The sequence below is a fragment of the Balaenoptera ricei genome, chromosome 11 (assembly GCF_028023285.1).
Source record: "Balaenoptera ricei isolate mBalRic1 chromosome 11, mBalRic1.hap2, whole genome shotgun sequence".
Classification (NCBI taxonomy): domain Eukaryota; kingdom Metazoa; phylum Chordata; class Mammalia; order Artiodactyla; family Balaenopteridae; genus Balaenoptera; species Balaenoptera ricei.
In genome coordinates this window covers 71,008,542-71,026,715 of record NC_082649.1, presented here as the reverse complement: position 1 = coordinate 71,026,715, position 18,174 = coordinate 71,008,542, and the positions used below count along the sequence as shown (strand labels likewise).

At 38.7% G+C, this 18,174-nt stretch overlaps 1 protein-coding gene across 8 annotated transcripts in view; it reads left to right on the top strand.

Annotated features, from left to right (window-relative positions):
• Positions 1–18,174, top strand: part of SFMBT1 (Scm like with four mbt domains 1) — a 135,765-nt gene that overhangs the window by 55,648 nt on the left and 61,943 nt on the right. For all 8 annotated transcript variants that reach the window (XR_009505891.1, XR_009505890.1, XM_059939913.1 and 5 more), the window contains one exon: positions 17,794–17,948. Coding sequence is in view for 5 of the 8 variants with exons in the window: in XM_059939913.1 (XP_059795896.1) it covers positions 17,921–17,948 (28 nt within the window). In the remaining 3 variants the exon portion in view is untranslated. The remainder of the gene's footprint in view (positions 1–17,793; positions 17,949–18,174) is intronic.

The following is an 18,174-nucleotide window of genomic DNA, read 5'->3' as shown; positions in this document are numbered from 1 at the left end:
TAATTAATTTATTTTTGGCTGCATTGGGTCTTTGTTGCCACGCGTGGGTTTTCTCTAGTTGCAGCAAGGGGGGGCTACTCTTTTTTTCTTTGGTTGCATTGGGTCTTCGTTGCTGTGTGCAGGCTTTCTGTAGTTGCGGCAAGCCAGGGCTACCCTTCATTGCGGTGTGCGGGCTTCTCGTTGTGGTGGCTTCTCTTGTTGCGGAGCACAGGCTCTAGGTGTGCAGGCTTCAGTAGTTGTGGCACATGGGCTTCAGTAGTTGTGGCTCACAGGTTCTAGAGCACAGGCTCAGTAGTTGTGGCACACGGGCTTAGTTGTTCCACGGCATGTGGGATCTTCCCGGACCAGGGATCGAAGACGTATCCCCTGCATTGGCAGGTGGATTCTTAACCACTGTGCCACCAGGGAAGCCCCATCTCTGTTTGTTTGCTCTTTAGTTCTTCTAGGTCCTTGTTAAACATTTTTGGTATTTTCTCCATTCTATTTCCAAGATTTTGGATCATCTTTACTATCATTATTTTGAATTCTTTTTCAGGTAGACTGCCTATTTCCTCTTCATTTGTTAGGTCTGGTGGGTGTTTGCCTTGGTCCTTCATCTGCTGTGTGTTTCTCTGTCTTCTCATTTTCCTTAACTTACTGTGTTTGCGGTCTCCTTTTCACAGGCTGCAGGTTCGTAGTTTCCGTTGTTTTTGGTGTCTGTCCCCAGTGGCTAAGGTTGGTTCAGTGGGTTGTGTAGGCTTCCTGGTGGAGGGGATTAGTACCTGTGTGCTGGTGGATGAGGCTGGATCTTGTCTTTCTGGTGGGCAGGTCCACGTCTGGTGGTGTTTTGGGGTGTCTGTGACCTTATTATGATTTTAGGCAGCCTCTCTGCTAATGGGTGGGGTTGTGTTCCTGTCTTGCTAGTTGTTTGGCATAGGGTGTCCAGCACTGTAGCTTGCTGGTTGTTGAGTGGAGCTGGGTCTTGGCGTTGAGATGGAGATCTGTGGGAGATTTTCCCCGTTTGATATTACATGGAGCTGGGAGGTCTCTGGTGGACCAATGTCCTGAACTTGGCTCTCCCACCTCAGAGGCACAGCCCTGACGCCTGGCTGGAGCACCAAGAGCCTATTATCCACACGGCTCAGAATAAAAGGGAGAAAGAAAGGAAGAAAGGAAGGAAGGAAGGAAGAAAGGAAGGAAGGAAGGAAGGAAGGAAGGAAGGAAGAAAATGATAGAAGAAAAGAAAAGAAAAAAGTTATTAAAATAAAAAACAAAAAATAATTAGTAAAAAAAATTTTTTTTGAGTAATAAAAAAAAACAACAAAAAACGGACAGACAGAACCCTAGGACAAATGGCAAAAACAAAACTATACAGATAAAATCACACACACAAGCATACACATACATAATCACAAAAAGAGAAAAAGGGAAAAAAATATATATCATTGCTCCCAAAGTCCACCTCCTCAATTTGGGATGATTTGTTGTCTATTCAGGTATTCCACAGATACAGGGTACATCAAGTTGATTGTGGAGATTTAATCCGCTGCTCCTGAGGCTGCTGGGAGAAATTTCCCTTTCTCTTCTTTGTTCGCACAGCTCCTGGGGTTCAGCTTTGGATTTGGACCCACCTCTGCGTGTAGGTCGGCCGAGGGCATCTCTTCTTCGCTCACACAGGACGGGGTTAAAGGAGCAGCTGCTTCGGGGGCTCTGGCTCACTCAGGCCGGGGGGAGGGAGGGGTACGGATGCGGGGCGAGCCTGCGGCGGCAGAGGCCAACATGACGTTGCACCAGCCTGAGGCACACCGTGCGTTCTCCCGGGGAAGTTGTCCCTGGATCATGGGACCCTGGCAGTGGCGGGCTGCACAGGCTTCCAGGAGGGGAGGTGTGGATAGTGACCTGTGCTTGCACACAGGCTTCTTGGTGGCTGCAGTAGCAGCCTTAGCGTCCCATGCCCATCTGTGGGGTCCGCGCTCATAGCCGTGGCTCGCGCCCGTCTCTGGAGCTTCTTTCAGTGACGCTCTTAATCCCCTCTCCTCGCGCTCCAGGAAACAAAGAGGCAAGAAGAAGTCTCTTGTCTCTTCGGCAGCTCCAGAGTTTTTCCCGGACTCCCTCCCAGCTAGCTGTGGTGCACTAACCCCTTCAGGCTGTGTTCACGCCGCCAACCCCAGTCCTCTCCCTGGGATCTGACCGAAGCCCGAGCCTCACCTCCCAACCCCGATCCGTCCCGGTAAGTGAGCAGACAAGCCTCTTGGGCTGGTGAGTGCTGGTCGGCACCGATCCTGTGTGCGGGAATCTCTCCGCTTTGCCCTCCGCACCCCGTTGCTGCACTCTCCTCCGCGGCTCCGAAACTTACCCCCTCTGTCACCAGGAGTGTCCGCCCGCGAAGGGGCTTCCTAGCGTGTGGAAACCTTTCCTTCTTCACAGCTCCCTCCCACTGGTGCAGGTCCCGTCCCTATCCTTTTGTCTCTGTTTTTTCTTTTTACTTTTGCCCTACCCAGGTACGTGGGGAGTGTCTTGCCTTTTGGGAGGTCTGAGGTCTTCTGCCAGCGTTCAGTAGGTGTTCTGTAGGAGTTGTTCCACGTGTAGATGTATTTCTGATGTATTTGTGGGGAGGAATGTGATCTCCGCCTCTTACTCCTTCCACCATCTTGAAGCTCCTCCTCTCACAGTAGTTTCTGCTTGTTTTTTGTTTTTGGGGGGGCCAGAAATCAGATTTTGAATTTTGATTTAAATCTTCATTGACTGCTTCTCTGTATTTAGTGTACTCTTTAAACATATTCCTTAGAGTTATAGCAAAATTAATACTGAAGGAACACTTTCTCTTTCAGTTTACGCACACATACTATTTTTGAGAAATTGGAAATTCTCCAGTTTGCTTATAATAAATATAAGTGCTTACCAATACTTATTACACTGAATATTCTCTGGTATCTAAAATATATGTATATATATTTTAGTTGTATAACAAAAACTGCTTGGTCTAAAGGTACAATATATAAAATTATCTGAATATTAGTTTCAGTTAAACTTTTACTATTTTACAGCTTAAAAATAATTCTAAAAAGAAAAAAAAACCCAAACCAATTTATTCTACCAAAGTTTTAGTTCAGTAATTAATCATTTGAATTTGCAGTTCGTTAATTCAACAAGTATTATTTGAGTACCAACTGTGTCTTAGGAGCCAGGATTTTAATGTCTCATTTGTTCATGACTCTACCCTGGTGTCCAGCACAAGCCTGATATGTACTAGGCATTTAGTAAATATTAGTTGAATGAAACAATGCATGTTTTTGTGGAGTTTACTTTCTAGTGTATGTTCATATCTAGCATTGGAGGGGCCCTAAAAGAAGTAGAATACATAGTCTGTATACATTGTAATGGGATGTGTTTGCTAACCCTAGCTGTGCCAGTTACCACTGCAAGGTGAACACTGGGTGATATTAAAGATTCTACACATTTTGAAACTATCTTGCCTTTCTTATTAGGAATGAAAGTATATTTCCCAGAAGCTCCCCAGTAAGTTTTCTCTTATTTTTGAGCCAGGACTGGGTCACATAGCCATAAGGAAGACTCAGAACACAATTATATGACAGAGAGGAATGAGACTGCCTGAGCATGATCCATTATGTGGAACAGGGGACTTTGCCATCATGATCAAATGTGGAGTTTGGTGGCAAGGAGGAAGAGATGGAGGGAAAGACATATTAGGCTGTGCTAGTAGTGACCATTACAGAATTGGAGAGAGTTGAACTGGACTGGGCTTAACTTTGTACAGTGCTATGAAAAAAGTAGTTTCTAGGTGTATAAAGGAGTAAAGTGGGAATTTAAACCTATTTGAGAAAAAACTTTAATCTTAACACTTTAAGCAAAAGTCTCATAAATCCTCTTCTTTGGAGATTAGTTTATCATTCACTTGAAGAATAAGAAAATTATATTTCTTTTTTCAAGTGTTCATTAATTCAGAGTTTTTAGGCTTTTATTCTTTCATATGAATTAACCTAGTTAAGGATCTAGTAGAATAACATTTTGGGAGAAATTCGTTGATGGCAACACCTATCTAGGTACCATTCAGACTCCTGGTTACTTACCCTTGTAGTAGAACAGTGTAGAACCTTGAAGTTAAGTAAATGAATAAACAGAAGAACTAGAGTGTAAATCATTTAGGCCCATCACTTTGTGGTATAGGAGATAGACACTTCACAGTTATCCTGAGCTACAGGAAAACTAGAGGAGTTTAGGCTCAGGAATCAGGCTAGGGTTCAAATGCTGCCTCTGGTGTTTCCTAGCTTTATAAACCGACAGGTTATTTAATTTCTCTGAACCTCAGTCTCCTCATCTGTAAAATGGGGTTATCATGTATGTGATAAGTAAATGGTTGGTTAGGATTAAATAAGATATAATTTTAAAATAGTTAACACTTATATTATGCTTACTATGTACTGTTGGGCAGTGTTTTATTTACCGTATAACACACAAAAAAAGTGCCAGGCACATACATAGTAGATACTCAAATATTACTTCTTCCTTTTTTTTTTTTTAAGATAAATGGCTAACAAGCATTTGTTGCGTTGGAATGAAGTTTCTCATCTGTCATTTGACATGAGAAGGCTGAGAAACAGCAACCATGAAATTACTGAATAGTTTCCTGGCTTTTTGTAACCAGACATGGTCTCTTCCTGTAATCCTTTTATAAAATTATTAAAAGTGGTACATTTTGACAGCGTTTGTGTTGGTGAATCACATTCCTCTTTATTTAATCAGATTAAAGACATATTGACTCTTTTAACATGTGCTCGTGCTACTGGCTCCTGTAAATAAAGCCTGTAATCAATGAGAAATGTGATAATATTTGAGCTCTAGAAGATCTGCTATTTCTGCAGCTTACAAGATAATGTGAGGATAAAGAAATGCTTTTTAAATGCTTGTGTCATATTTTGGTACAGTGAAAGATAATTTCAAAACCTTGATTTAGTAGTCTTGGTATCTGGCATAGTGTAGGTGCTTAGTACCCTGGTACTAATTAGCAATTGCTGAGGAAACAGGACTGCAGAATGGCCATACTTACAACTGTGAACCAGGGATTTATAAATTGGTTGGCATAAAATTTCCAACCTCATTATAGTATGATTCAGTTTTCAAAAATTAATTTATGTCTGAAATTTTTGATAGATGTGTATTAAAGAAGGCTTAGAAAAATGGACATTTAAGTGCTTTTAATGGAAAATTTGTGGGTATTGAATTTTGGGTTTTAAAATAAGACAATAAGACAGCATAAATTACTAAACTGGTATGAGGAAGTGCCTTCATGGATGATTAGTAAACCTAGAAAAAAAGGTGAAGTGTAAGAGAGGGATTGAAGATGACAAGAAGGTTCCCAAGGTGTAAGATAAGGATTGAACCCATCTAGCTGTTGTAAAGAGTTGTTATTTTGCTCAGATGAAGTATAGCAGATAAAGAAAATAGCTTATAAATTGGAAATACTTTACATAATAATAATTCTGTTGACTGAAAAAGAATTTCCCTGAACACTCAAAGAGCAAACCCTTAATAATGAAGAAGGCAATCATATTGCCCTATTTTGCATTGAAGCCCTCAATTTGTCTTCCTCAAACCACTCCTCCTTTAGACTTTGCTTTTCCCCAAGTGGCAACTTCATCCTTTCTATTGCATAGACAAAAAACTTAAAGAGTCAGCCCAGGCAATGCTCTTTTTCTCACACCCCATATCCAGTCTCTCATTTACTATTATTCTCAGTGTTTTTACTGCTTCTAACCTGGAGTTAGCCACCAACACCTCTCACCTGGATTATTCCACCGTCTTTTAAATTGGTCTTCCTGCTTCTACTCTTTCCCATTTACAGTCTTTTCTCAACATAGCTGCAGAATAACCTTTTTAAAAAATAGGTCAAACTGTGTCTCTCTTCTGCTCCAAATCTTCCAGTGGCTTCCCCAAAACTAAAATCTTCACAGCAGCCTACAAGTGTACATGTAATCTGGCTCCCTGGTACCTTTCTAAACTCACCTCCTAGATCCCAGCCTTGATCATTCTGCTGCAACAGCAGTGACCTCAGATATCCTGCACAAGCTCTCACTTGAGGGTCTTTGCACTTCTCCTTTTCCTGCCTGGAATGTTCTTCCCTCAGGTGTGGGCTCATGTCACTTCATCACTAAGACCTTAATCACCTTTTTGAAAGTAGTACTTCCGTCCTCCTTCCTTGCTTCATTTTCCTCCTGACATTTATTTTTGTTCAATATGCTATATATACTTTGTTTTTCTGTCTCCGTGCGCTGGATTGTGAGATCCGTGAGGGCAAGGTTTCCCCCCCTCTATTTGTTTACCTAAAACAATATGTGGCAGATAGTATGTACTCAGTAAATATTTATTGATTAATTGAGAAAGCAATTCCATGGCAGTTTGTTGTATCACTACTGTTGATCCGTAGAGGCTTCTTTAAATAAAATAACTGATATTCGCTGTTGATATGAATTCTAGAATATGGCAGTGCTAATTCTAAACACTCATGTATTTACTAATGTCGGGAAGTACTTCATTAGAGTTCCCGGCTTCCCTTAGAGCAGATGGGTCACGTGACTAAGTTTTAACTAGCAGAATGTGGGTAGAAGGGAGGTGCCGCTTGCAGGCCTGGCCCAGGAGAACCTCCCGTGAGTGATACCCCTAAACTCGAAGATTTGAGAACCCTTTGTTGAAGATGGAGGAGGTGTGAGGTAGAAGGCACTTGGCTCCATGAATTACCACGTGGAGGGGAGTTGCCCCACTCCTTAGGAATATCTGTTTGGACTCTATGTGTGTGAGAAATAAATATCTCTTGGATTAAACAACAGAAATTTGGAATTTATCTTTTAAAGCATTAACTTAACTAATACACAACAGTGACAGCTAAATTATCTTTCCGTGTTCTGTTGCATATCCTAATGGTGACCCAGACTCCTTGTCTCTTTTTGTCATTGGCTTCTGTATTTGAAAATGGGAATAATATTATTTTAAAAGCACAGTTGTGTCCTTAATATTTTTTTACAGCTTTTTTTTTTTACATTTTTTTTTTTACAGCTTTATCAAGATATTTTTACATACCATAAAGTTCACTTATTTAAAGTATACAGTTCAGTGGTTTTTATTCAGAGTGGTACAGCTATCACAACAACCTAATTTTAGAATGTTTCAGCACCCCCGCAAGAAACCCTGTACATGTTAGTCACTCCCCATTACCATCTCCCCCAGCCTGGGCAACCACACTAATCTGCCTTCTGTCTCTATGGATTTGCTTATTCAGTACATTTCATATAAATGGAAGCATACAATATGTGGCCTTTTGTGTTTGACCTCTTTCACTTGGCACAGTATTTTCAAGGTTATCTATGTTGTAGCATGTATCAGTACTTTGTCCCTTTTTATGGCCAAATAATATTCCATTGTGTTAGATATCCCACATTTTATTTATTTATTATTTTTTTAATTTTTGGCTGCGTTGGGTCTTTGTTGCTGCGCATGGGCTTTCTCCAGTTGGGGTGAGCGGGGGCTACTCTTGGTTGTGGTGTGCGGGCTTCTCATCACAGTGGCTTCTCTTTTTGCGGAGCATGGGCTCTAGGCGCGCGAGCTTAAGTAGTTGTGGCATGTGGGTTCAGTTGCTCCATGGCATGTGGGATCTTCCTGGACCAGGAATCGAACTCGTGTCCCCTGCATTGGCAAGTGGATTCTTAACCACTGCACCACCAGGGAAGTCCCCCACATTTTATTTATCCATTAATGGGTGGGTGGACATTTGGGTTGTTTCTACCTTTTGACATTACAAATAATGCTGCTGTGTACATTCATGTACAAGTTTTGGTGTAGACATATGTTTTCAGTCTTCTTGGGTATATACCAAGAAGTGAAATTGCTAGGTCACATGGTAAATCTATGTTTAACATTTTCAGGAACTGCCAGACTGTTTTCTAAAGGGATTGCACCATTTTACATTCCCACCAGCCTTGCCTTTATGTTTTATCACCCCCAGAGGAGTAGGGTCCTGGTAAATATCATAGTTCCCTAAGGACTGTAGGTGGGAGACAGTCACAAAGGAGACTGGGAGTGTGGCAAACAGTGTGAGGTTGACGGCTGTCTTGCCTCTCCTCTCGCTTGCTTATTTATGTGGCCTCTACTACCCTGGCTTCCTTGCTAGTCTTAGAACACACCTCACATGTCCTCATTCTAGGGCCTTTGTTCTGGGTTTTCCCTGTGCCAGGCAGGCTTTTTCCTTCTGTTTGTCCTTCAAGTCTTTGTCCAAATGTTACCTTTTCAGTGATGCTCCCCACCCCCTCATCCCCATCACCCGCCCAACCTCCGCATTTAACTTTCAGCCTATGTGTCTCCCCTGCCCAGCTCTATCACTTACCATATTTCGAAAAGTACTTTTTCTCTTTCCCACTAAAACATAAGCTTCATGAGGGCAGAGATTTTGGCCAGTATTCTTCACTGATAACATCCCTAATATTTTGATAGGACTTATTAACACAGAGTAGATTTCTGGTAAATATTTGTTGAAAGAATGAATAAATAACTTTCCATGTCAGTAAATGCATTTTTTTCTTAAAATAAAAATTTAAATCACAGAAGTACACATATGAATACATTCTTGTCATAAAATGTTTATTCAATGCAGATAAAGCACAAATTCCCTTTTACCCTGTTCCTGAATCTCACTCTCCTAGAAGTAACCACTGGTAGTGATTTGGATGCATTCTTCCAGATCATTTTAAAGGTATCTGTAGATATATAAAGAAAGATATGTACTATAGAAATATGTAGTTTTGTGTATGTTTGAGTATGTTTTATAAGCATGCACACACACACAAACTACTGTCTATACCCAAAACCTTTTCATCACTCCCAGCATAAACTCTGTACCCATTAAACTATCTCGTTCTTTTTAACTCTCATCTTAACGGATGTGCCCTAATTTACTGATTGATACTGAGGTTTCCAGTTTTTCCCTAGCCACAGACATTGCTCAAGCATACATTTAGGCTTTTGCACTTTGTACATGTGGGAGTGTTTTCTCTGTGTATGCCCTGGAAGTGAGAACAATTTAATCTCTTTCTTTGAAATCGTTATGCTGCTTATTTATTTTTTGGATAGTTTTCTGAAATAGATATTGGAAATTGAATTGCTCAGTTGTAGAGAATACAAGTTAAATTTTTTTTTTTCTTTTTTTAATTTTATAGCTACTTTTATTTTTATTTATTTATTTATTTTTGGCTGTGCTGGGTCTTCGGTTCGTGCGAGGGCTTTCTCTAGTTGCGGCAAGTGGCGGCCACTCTTCATCGCGGTGCGGGGACCGCTCTTCATCGCGGTGCGCGGGCCTTTCACTATCGCGGCCCCTCCCGTTGCGGGGCACAGGCTCCAGACGCACAGGCTCAGTAGTTGTGGCTCACGGGCCCAGCTGCTCCGTGGCATGTGGGATCTTCCCAGACCAGGGCTCGAACCCGTGTCCCCTGCATTAGCAGGCAGATTCTCAACCACTGCGCCACCAGGGAAGCCCCAAGTTAAAATTTTTGATGGAATAAAATTTCTCTCTAAAAGGGTTGCATCCATTTGTGCTCTTCAACCGGTGATAGCAGCATTCATATCTCCATATCTTTACCCATATTGGGTGTTATTAATCTTTTATTTTTGCCAATCTGTGAGTGAAAAATAACTTGTTTTAGCTGTTGATGTTAAACATATTTTCATATGCTTATAAGTCATTTGCATTTCTTCTGTAAAATTCCTGTTTATATCTGTTTTGCCCCTATAAGGTTTGGTCTTTTTTTATTGATTTATAGGTGCTTTCTGTAATTATGGCTATTAATTCTTTGTCTATTATATTGATATATGCTGGCAATATTTTTTTCTAGTCTATAACTTGGCTTTGAAAGTTGTTTATGGTGTCTTTTGCTAATCAGAAGTTTTAAATGTTTATGTAGTCAAATGTATCCATTTTATAGCTTCCTTGCTTAAGGAAGTCTATACTATACCAAGGTTATAACCATATTCTCTTGTGTTTTTCTTTTAATTTGTTTGGAGTCTTAATTTTCATGTTTTGCTCTTTTAATTCACCTGGGATTTATTTATGTTGCAGCATGAAGTAAGGATCTAATTTTTTTCCTCCCAAAATGGATAGCCAATTCTTTATTATTAGTTTGTTCATCCTTTCACAATTGATATGGGATGCCATTGTATCACAAACTGTACTCTCATATAAATGCATCTATTTCTCAATCTCATTCTATTTTATGGATGTATTTGTCTTTTCTTGCACTAATACTACACTGTTTTAATATTTTGATAGAAGGAACTAGCTTCATCATATATCATCTTTTACAAAAATGTAGCTAGATTGTACATTTTCTCTTTTAGATGCATTTAAAAATTAGCTCATCAAGGTGAATAAAATACCCTATTGGGATTTTGATTGGGAAGGAAAACATTTCTCTAGCATAGTTTTATTGGCCATGTAGTAATACATTGTATGTTTGTACCATATTTTACTTAAAAATTTCTCATTGTTAGTCCAAAATAACCCTTTTAAAATATTGCCTTGTAATTTGGCTTTTTAAAAGATTGAGATATAATTGACATATAACATTGTATTAGCCCAAGGTGTACAACACTGTGATTTGATATATATATATATTGCAAAATGATTCGATTGTGTATGTATATATATGTACACAACATCTTCTTTATCCATCCATCCATGGACAGTTAGGTTGCTTCCATGTCTTGGCTATGGTAAATAATGCTGCAATGAACATGGGGGTGTAGGTATCTTTTTGAGTTAGTGTTTTCATTTCCTTTCATTTCACATACCCAGAAGTGGAACTGCTGGATCATATGGTAGTTCTATTTTTAATTTTTTGAAGAATCTACATAGTGTTTTCACACAGTGCCTACACCAATTTATATTCCCACCAGTGGTGCACAGGGATTTCCTCCACATCCTTGCCAACACTTGTTATTTCTTGTCTTTCTGATAATAGCCATTCTGACAGGTGTGAGATGGTATCTCACTGTGGTTTTGATTTCCATTTCCCTGATGATGTGATGTTGAGCACCTTTAAAAAAAATTAGGGTATTCTTGAGTTGTGGGTTTTGTTTAAAGCTTTTACTGGCTTTGTAAATTAATAAGTACTGATTTGTTCAACTGAAATAGATGTGCCCTGTGTTGCATTTACATAATCATGAAAAAACTAAGTTAGGGTCAGATTTAACTTAGATGATTTGAGTGGCTAAGATTTGTCAACTTAACAGACTTATTTTTTATCTCCCTAGTTAAACATGTAGCAGTGGGTTAAAAACAACAACAACAAACAACTTAATGAAACAATAGAAAATTTCTACCCATGATAATCAAGTTACATTGACATTTGACAGATGGAAGCATAAGATTTAATTTAGATAGCCTGTCAAATAAGATGTGCACAAGGTCAGGGAGTGATGATTAACCCTTATGGAGAGTGAAAGGCCAACTGAAATCAACACCTGTTGGGGAACAAAAAATACAGTGACTCTACCACTAGCATTTACCGTCAAGGGCAGGGTTAACTTTGCAAATCTGCCCAAAATGGAGCATCTGATTTGCTGAATTGTTTGCACTTACCATATTTACAACATACTTGAAATTACTACTGACCTTCCATTTGTTCAGTTGAGGGAGAGGAGTGCAAATTCAAGCATGTTAGTTAGTGGGAATTTTCCTTTTAACTGTCTGGTAAATATTTACTGAATTAAAGCATTTTCTTGCAACCACCATACATACTAGGTCATATCGTTATAGTCACACTGAGTTTCTGTCCTTCTTCCTAAGTGCTTTAAAAATTATGTCTAACGTGTTAAATCATTTGGCTGAGGACTCATGCTACAGAAATCTCTCTTGCATTATTGTAACTTTTCTACATAATAAATACCCTTACTCAGTGTTTAATCTTAGCCTTGAAAATCAAGAGCATTAACGTGGAGCCGAGTAGTATAAGCTTAGAGTGTGGACTGCATGGGTAAACTGAAATAGGATGAGAGAGGAAGCATCATGTAGCTGTTTATTGTTCAGATGACTTTTACATCTTTCAAAAAATCTATTAAAAGATAAGTATTCCATGGTGGTTTTATTTTATATTGATATATCACTAAAAATGGAATAGCGAATTCAGTTCAGTTTTATTCTACCTGGGTTTTGTTTCTGTTTTCTTTGTGTGCCTGTGTGTGTGTGTGTGTGTGTGTGTGTGTGTGTTTGACATCAAAGCTGGTTTTGTACAATTAGCTTTGCTTTTTTAAATTGTTATTTAGGTTTCTTAGAAGTGTTTCCTATTTTAAAATACTGGCTTTAGTCTCTTTTATTAGAACCTCCTGTAAATATCTAGGCTGCTGTTTAGTTCACTGAAAGAATTCTAAATAAGATGAACAAGGTCCAGATTAGTTAGTTCATGAGAACTTATTTAAATAAATAATTCTGATGTATTGTGGTCACCACAAGAGGAATTATAATACCAAAATCAATGATAAATAAAGACAGTAAAACAGTTTAACATGAATAGGAAATAAATGAAAAGTGAATTAAATTTTTATATTTTAAGTTTCTCGATATTTTACTGTTTTTTTCCTCGCTGCATAAAAAGAGAGCAGACTAGCAATAACGAGAAAGATCTGACAGATGTTCTAGAGCAAAAGGCTTCATCAGTTTATGTCTCATGATCCTATTAAGACAATGAACTAATTGTTTATTTGTTAAAATCTAAGTGATGCTGTAAGATCGAAAAAATGTCACAGCCCTTTTTAACAACTTTGTATGTTGACAGATGGTAAATGGTCTTCTTGCAGTGATATAAAAATACTGGGGGCTTCCCTGGTGGCTCAGTGGTTAAGAATCCACCTGCCAATGCAAGAGAGACAGGTTCGAGACCTGGTCCAGGAAGATCCCACATGCGATGGAGCAACTAAGCCCGTGCACCATAACTACTGAGCTTGCGCTCTAGAGCCTGCGAGCCACAACTACTGAAGCCCATGTGCCTAGAGCCCGTGCTCTGCAACAAGAGAAGCCATCACAACGAGAAGCTCGCACACCGCAACGAAGAGTAACCCCCACTCACTGCAACTAGAGGAAGCCCGCGCGCAGCAACGAAGACCCAACGCAGCCAAAAATAAATAAAGAAAAATTAAAAAAAAAATACTGAATCACTACACCTGAAACTTATGTAATAGTGTATGTTAATTATAACTTAATTTTTTTAAAGTTACATTCTTAGTTTCAGCTACATAAGACTTGCATTTCCCCCAACTCATGTCTTTCTGGCTTTGAAGATTTATTAATAATAATAATTATTATTATCGCACTATGTGGCTCACTGCACAAAATATGCTGATGTATTTCAAGAGTTTATGAGTGTAAGCAGTGGATGACATCTTCACAGCCTAGTAAACCAACAGATAATTTTGTTACATCAGACCCATGATGAAGTTTCAAGACTGTATGTAGAGATGACCCTAAGTTAGTGCCATAGGAACTTGAATCTGTCAATATTGCATAACAGTTAACATTAACTCAGCATTTACTATGTAGCTCTATGCTACATGCACTCCATTGTTTATCCTACTTATCCTGTCAGTCCGGTGAGGTAGGTACAGTACTGTTATAATCCATTTTATTAGTGATATCATTGGCACCAATAAGGTGATTGTTGAAAGTCACATAGCCAAGTAAACAATGGACACAGGATTTTGAAAAGTTAATATAAATGATAATTGTCCTTCACTTGCTTTTTTCATTGAGAATATAGATGACATTCCCATATGCTTTTATGGATCTACTTGAATTCTTCTAATGATTACAAAGTATTTCCTAGTGTAGGTGTATCATAATGTCTGTAGCCATCTCATTCACATTTGATGGACATATAGGCTGTTTCTGGTTTCTCACTGTTAGAGATAATACAGCAGCAAACATCATTGGCTATGTAGCCTTCCACACATTTGTGTTGTGTGAAAGGTTCTTTTGTTGTTGTTGTTCAAGAGTGCTTATTTTTTATTTATTTTTTATTGAAGTATAGTTGATTTACAATGTTGTGTTAGTTTCATGTGTAAAGCAAGGTGATTAAGTTATACATACATATATATATATTCTTTTTTTTTTTTTTTTTTAATTTATTTATGGCTGTGTTGGGTCTTCGTTTCTGTGTGAGGGCTTTCTCTAGTTGCGGCAAGTGGGGGCCACTCTTCATCGCGGTGTGCGGGCCTCTCACTATCGCGGCCCCTCTTGTTGCGGCCTCTCTTGTTGCAGAGCACAGGCTCCAGACGCGCAGGCTCAGTAGTTGTGGCTCACGGGCCTAGTTGCTCCACGGCATGTGGGATCTTCCCAGACCAGGGCTCGAACCCGTGTCCCCTGCATTAGCAGGCAGACTCTCAACCACTGCACCATCAGGGAAGCCCCTATATATCTATTCTTTTTCAGATTCTTTTCCATTATAGATTATTACAAGATATTGAATATAGTTCCCTGTGCTCTACAGTAGGTCCTTGCTGTTTATCAATTTTATATATAGTAGTGTGTATCTGTTAATCCCAAACTCCTAATTTATCCCTCCCCTGCCATTACCCTTTGGTAACCATAAGTTTGTTTTCTATGTCTGTGAGTCTATATCTGTTTTGTAAATAAGTTCATTTGTATCACTTTTTTAGATTCCACATATTGTGTTGTGGGAAAGGTTCTTAACAGTAGAATTATTGCTCAAAGAGTTTGTCTTTTAAATCTTTATATGTTAAATTATTTATCATTAAATTCCTCTCCAAAAAGATAGTACCAATATATACTCTCTCCCTTTGTCTGTCTTCCTTTCCAACTCTGGAGATTTTTAGTTTTAAAAATTTTACCAGTTGGAAAGGTGAAAAAAATAGTATTTGATTAAAAAGTCCTATTATTTCACCACTAATGAGATTGAGCATATTTTTGTAAGTATTAACTCTCATTTTTAGTGTGGATTAATTACATATTTTGCCGATTTTTCTTTTCTTTTTTTCTTGTTGAATTATGGGAGCTTGTATATGGAAATTAATCCATTATCTTACATGTTGCTAATATTTTCACCCATCTCAACTGTCTTATTTATTTATTTTTATTGAACTAAAATTGACATATAACATTATATTAGTTTCAGGCGTACAGCATAATGATTTGATATCTGTATACATTGTGAAGATTACCGCAGTAAATCTAGTTAACATCTGTCACCGTACACAGTTAGAAAAAATTTTTTTGTGTGATGAGAACTTTTAAGACCTACTCTCTTATCTTTGAACTTTATTTATGGTCTTTTGCCATGTAGAAATTTTATACTTTTATGGTTTTTGGCACTCCTTTATAGTTTCTCTGATTGGGTCCAGAGTAATTTTTTTTTTTTTCCAGAGTGATATCTTTAAAAACACAGATTTGATCCTTTCTCTGCTTAAGAAAACCCTCGGTTGCTTCCCATTGAGAGGCACTATAATACAGCGTTTGAGGACATATAATGTGGACGTTTTGCTAGGTTTGAAACCTGGTTTTCCTACTTAGCTAGCTGTGGGACACTGGCAGGTAGTACCTGTTTTGTGCCTGTTTCCTCATGATAGTGATGTCACCTTGTCCAGTTGTTGAGAGTATTAAATGGGTTAATATGTTTCAGTGCTTTGGACAGTACCCCGCTCATGGTGAATCCTCAGTATGTGTCAACTGCGTTACTCCTACTCTTCCTGTCCAGTTTCATGGTGTGCCACTTACCCGGGTGGTTCCCATGCTCCAGCCACAGTGGCCTGCACTCAGTTCCTCCCCACCGTAGAGCCTTTGTATGTGCTGCTCCCTATTCCTGGACTATTTCCTTTCTGCCCTTTTTGCCTAACTGCTGTTTCCCCTTTCGTGTCAGCTTAAATACCTTTCCCCGCCCCAGGGACGCTGTCAGTGACCTCTTAGTTTAGGTTAGGTCTGCCATTATGTTCTATCTTAGCACCCACTGCTGCTTTTCCTTCATAGCACTTTAAATAATTGTTTTAAATTGTTGGCTTAAATTGTCTTACACCAGGTGAAAATAAGCATCATGAATGCAGGAACCAAGTGTCTCTTGATTGCTTTACCCTTATTCCCTAGAATAGTGGATGGTAATGAGCTGGTGTTTAATAAATATGGGGAGTGAATGAATTAGCAGATGGAATGGTACAGTTTGAATGTTTTGGGCTTGGGGTAGGAAAGTAAACTGAGAGAAGAAAGCTTATTTAGAGGCTTTAAATCTCACTACCAGGATTCTATTCAGTTGTTCCTATCTGTGAAAGTGTGAGTTTCAGTGCTTATGTTGTATGAAAAGATTTTGGATAACTGGCAGTTACCTCAAATGGGATATCCATAATTTTAACTGTTATTAAGATTTTCTCTATGCTCAATATGAAATTTAGTTTTAAAATCTGAAAATGTTACACTCATTTTACAGATTTTAAAAATGGACATAATATAGTCTGTATAAGATTGCATAGTTAGTTATGGGTAGAGCTGGGGCTAGAATCTGGGTATCCCTATCACCCAGCTCATGCTGTTGTACTTGAGGTAGCTTGTACCTTTTCAAAGAGTATGTTAAAATTTAAACTAATTTTTTCTTAGTGTTTAAAAGATGTTTATGATGATCTATTACTGGGGATCTAATACAGAATCAGAATCTTTTTGAGAGGTTCAGAGTTGTTTGCTCTTGTAGGTATCACCCAGGCAGCTGTGGCTGTTGAGTTCCTATTCCACCTTTATAGTTTTCTTCATTGTTGCCCTTGAGGTTAGTTCACATCACACCTTCCTGCAGCAGCTCCTTTTCCCCCTTGCATTTACTCTTTCTAATCTGTTAGGCATATATAAAGGCAGTATCTTAGATTGTTTTACATGTATGTAAAGCAAGAATAAATAGATTCATCCATGCTGCAGCATGGATGGGCCTCAAAAACATGCTGAGTGAAAGAAGTCAGGTGCAAAAGACCACATGTTGTATAATTTCATTTGTGTGAAATGGCCAGAAGAGGCAAAATCTCTAGAGGCAAAAGCAGATTAGTGGTTGCCTGAGGCTAGGGATGGAATGGAGAAGAACTGCAAGTGGGGAATGAAGTTTCTTTCCAGGGTGATGGAAATATTCTAAAATTGGATTATAGTGATGGTTATACAACTCTGTAAATTTATTGAAAATTATTGAATTGTACACTTAAAATGGGAAATTTTGGCATGTGAATTATATCCCAATAAAGCCTTTTTAAAAAAGAATAAATGGTTTCAGAGGTTATTTTGGAGGGATTGAGCTCTCTTTATAAGTGTAATTGTAGACAAATATAGTTGATACTTTTTGGTTCTGCATAATATTCTAGGTAAATGAAATGGAAAACTAGATAAAATAATATGTCGTATCCTGAATCTTATTTACTGGTTAAGACAGGGCATTGAAAGCTAACTTTTCCCCCCAGGATTTCATTAGGAATTAGAGTTTTTGTGGATGGTGGTGCTCAGTATTATAATCTAAGTTGAAGGGGTAGTGATTCATATATATGTTTATTTGTTGTGATTTTTAGATATCAAGATCTTGATAGCTCTTTCTCTCTACACACACACACACACACACACACACAGTCTTCAAAATTAGAAAAGGTGTCAAATTTTTTTTCTCTAATTCCATCTATTCTGCCAGTGTATTTTTGTTTTATCTGCCCTTTCAGCCCACCTGAGTTGTCATGTCTTATGACTGAATAAACACTGGGCTGCAGCCTGTTAATGTGTTCTTTTTGATTTTTCAGCACTTTCATTTGGACCCTTGGATGCCCATTGAACAGATGCTTGAGAACTGCAAGTAATCTTCAGATTGTAGCATAACTATAAGGCCTGTCCTCTGTGTGGGGAGGAGATCACCCATGTGCTGTGGAAATGAACGGGGAGCAGCAGATTGATGCAGGTATTGGTTTTGCTGAGCAAAATCCATTCTTCAGAGTGCAGAATTCCATTACTTACCTGTGTTATGTTGTCTGGCTTATCTTTCTACCACTAAATGGGAAGCTCTTTGAAGACATGAGTTGTCTTTCTTTGTACCTGGCAGAGAACCTGGCACTGAGTTTGGGGGGGGGGTACTCAGCATGTTTGTTGAAAAAGTAAATAACTTTTACGAGCAGACTTCATTAAAA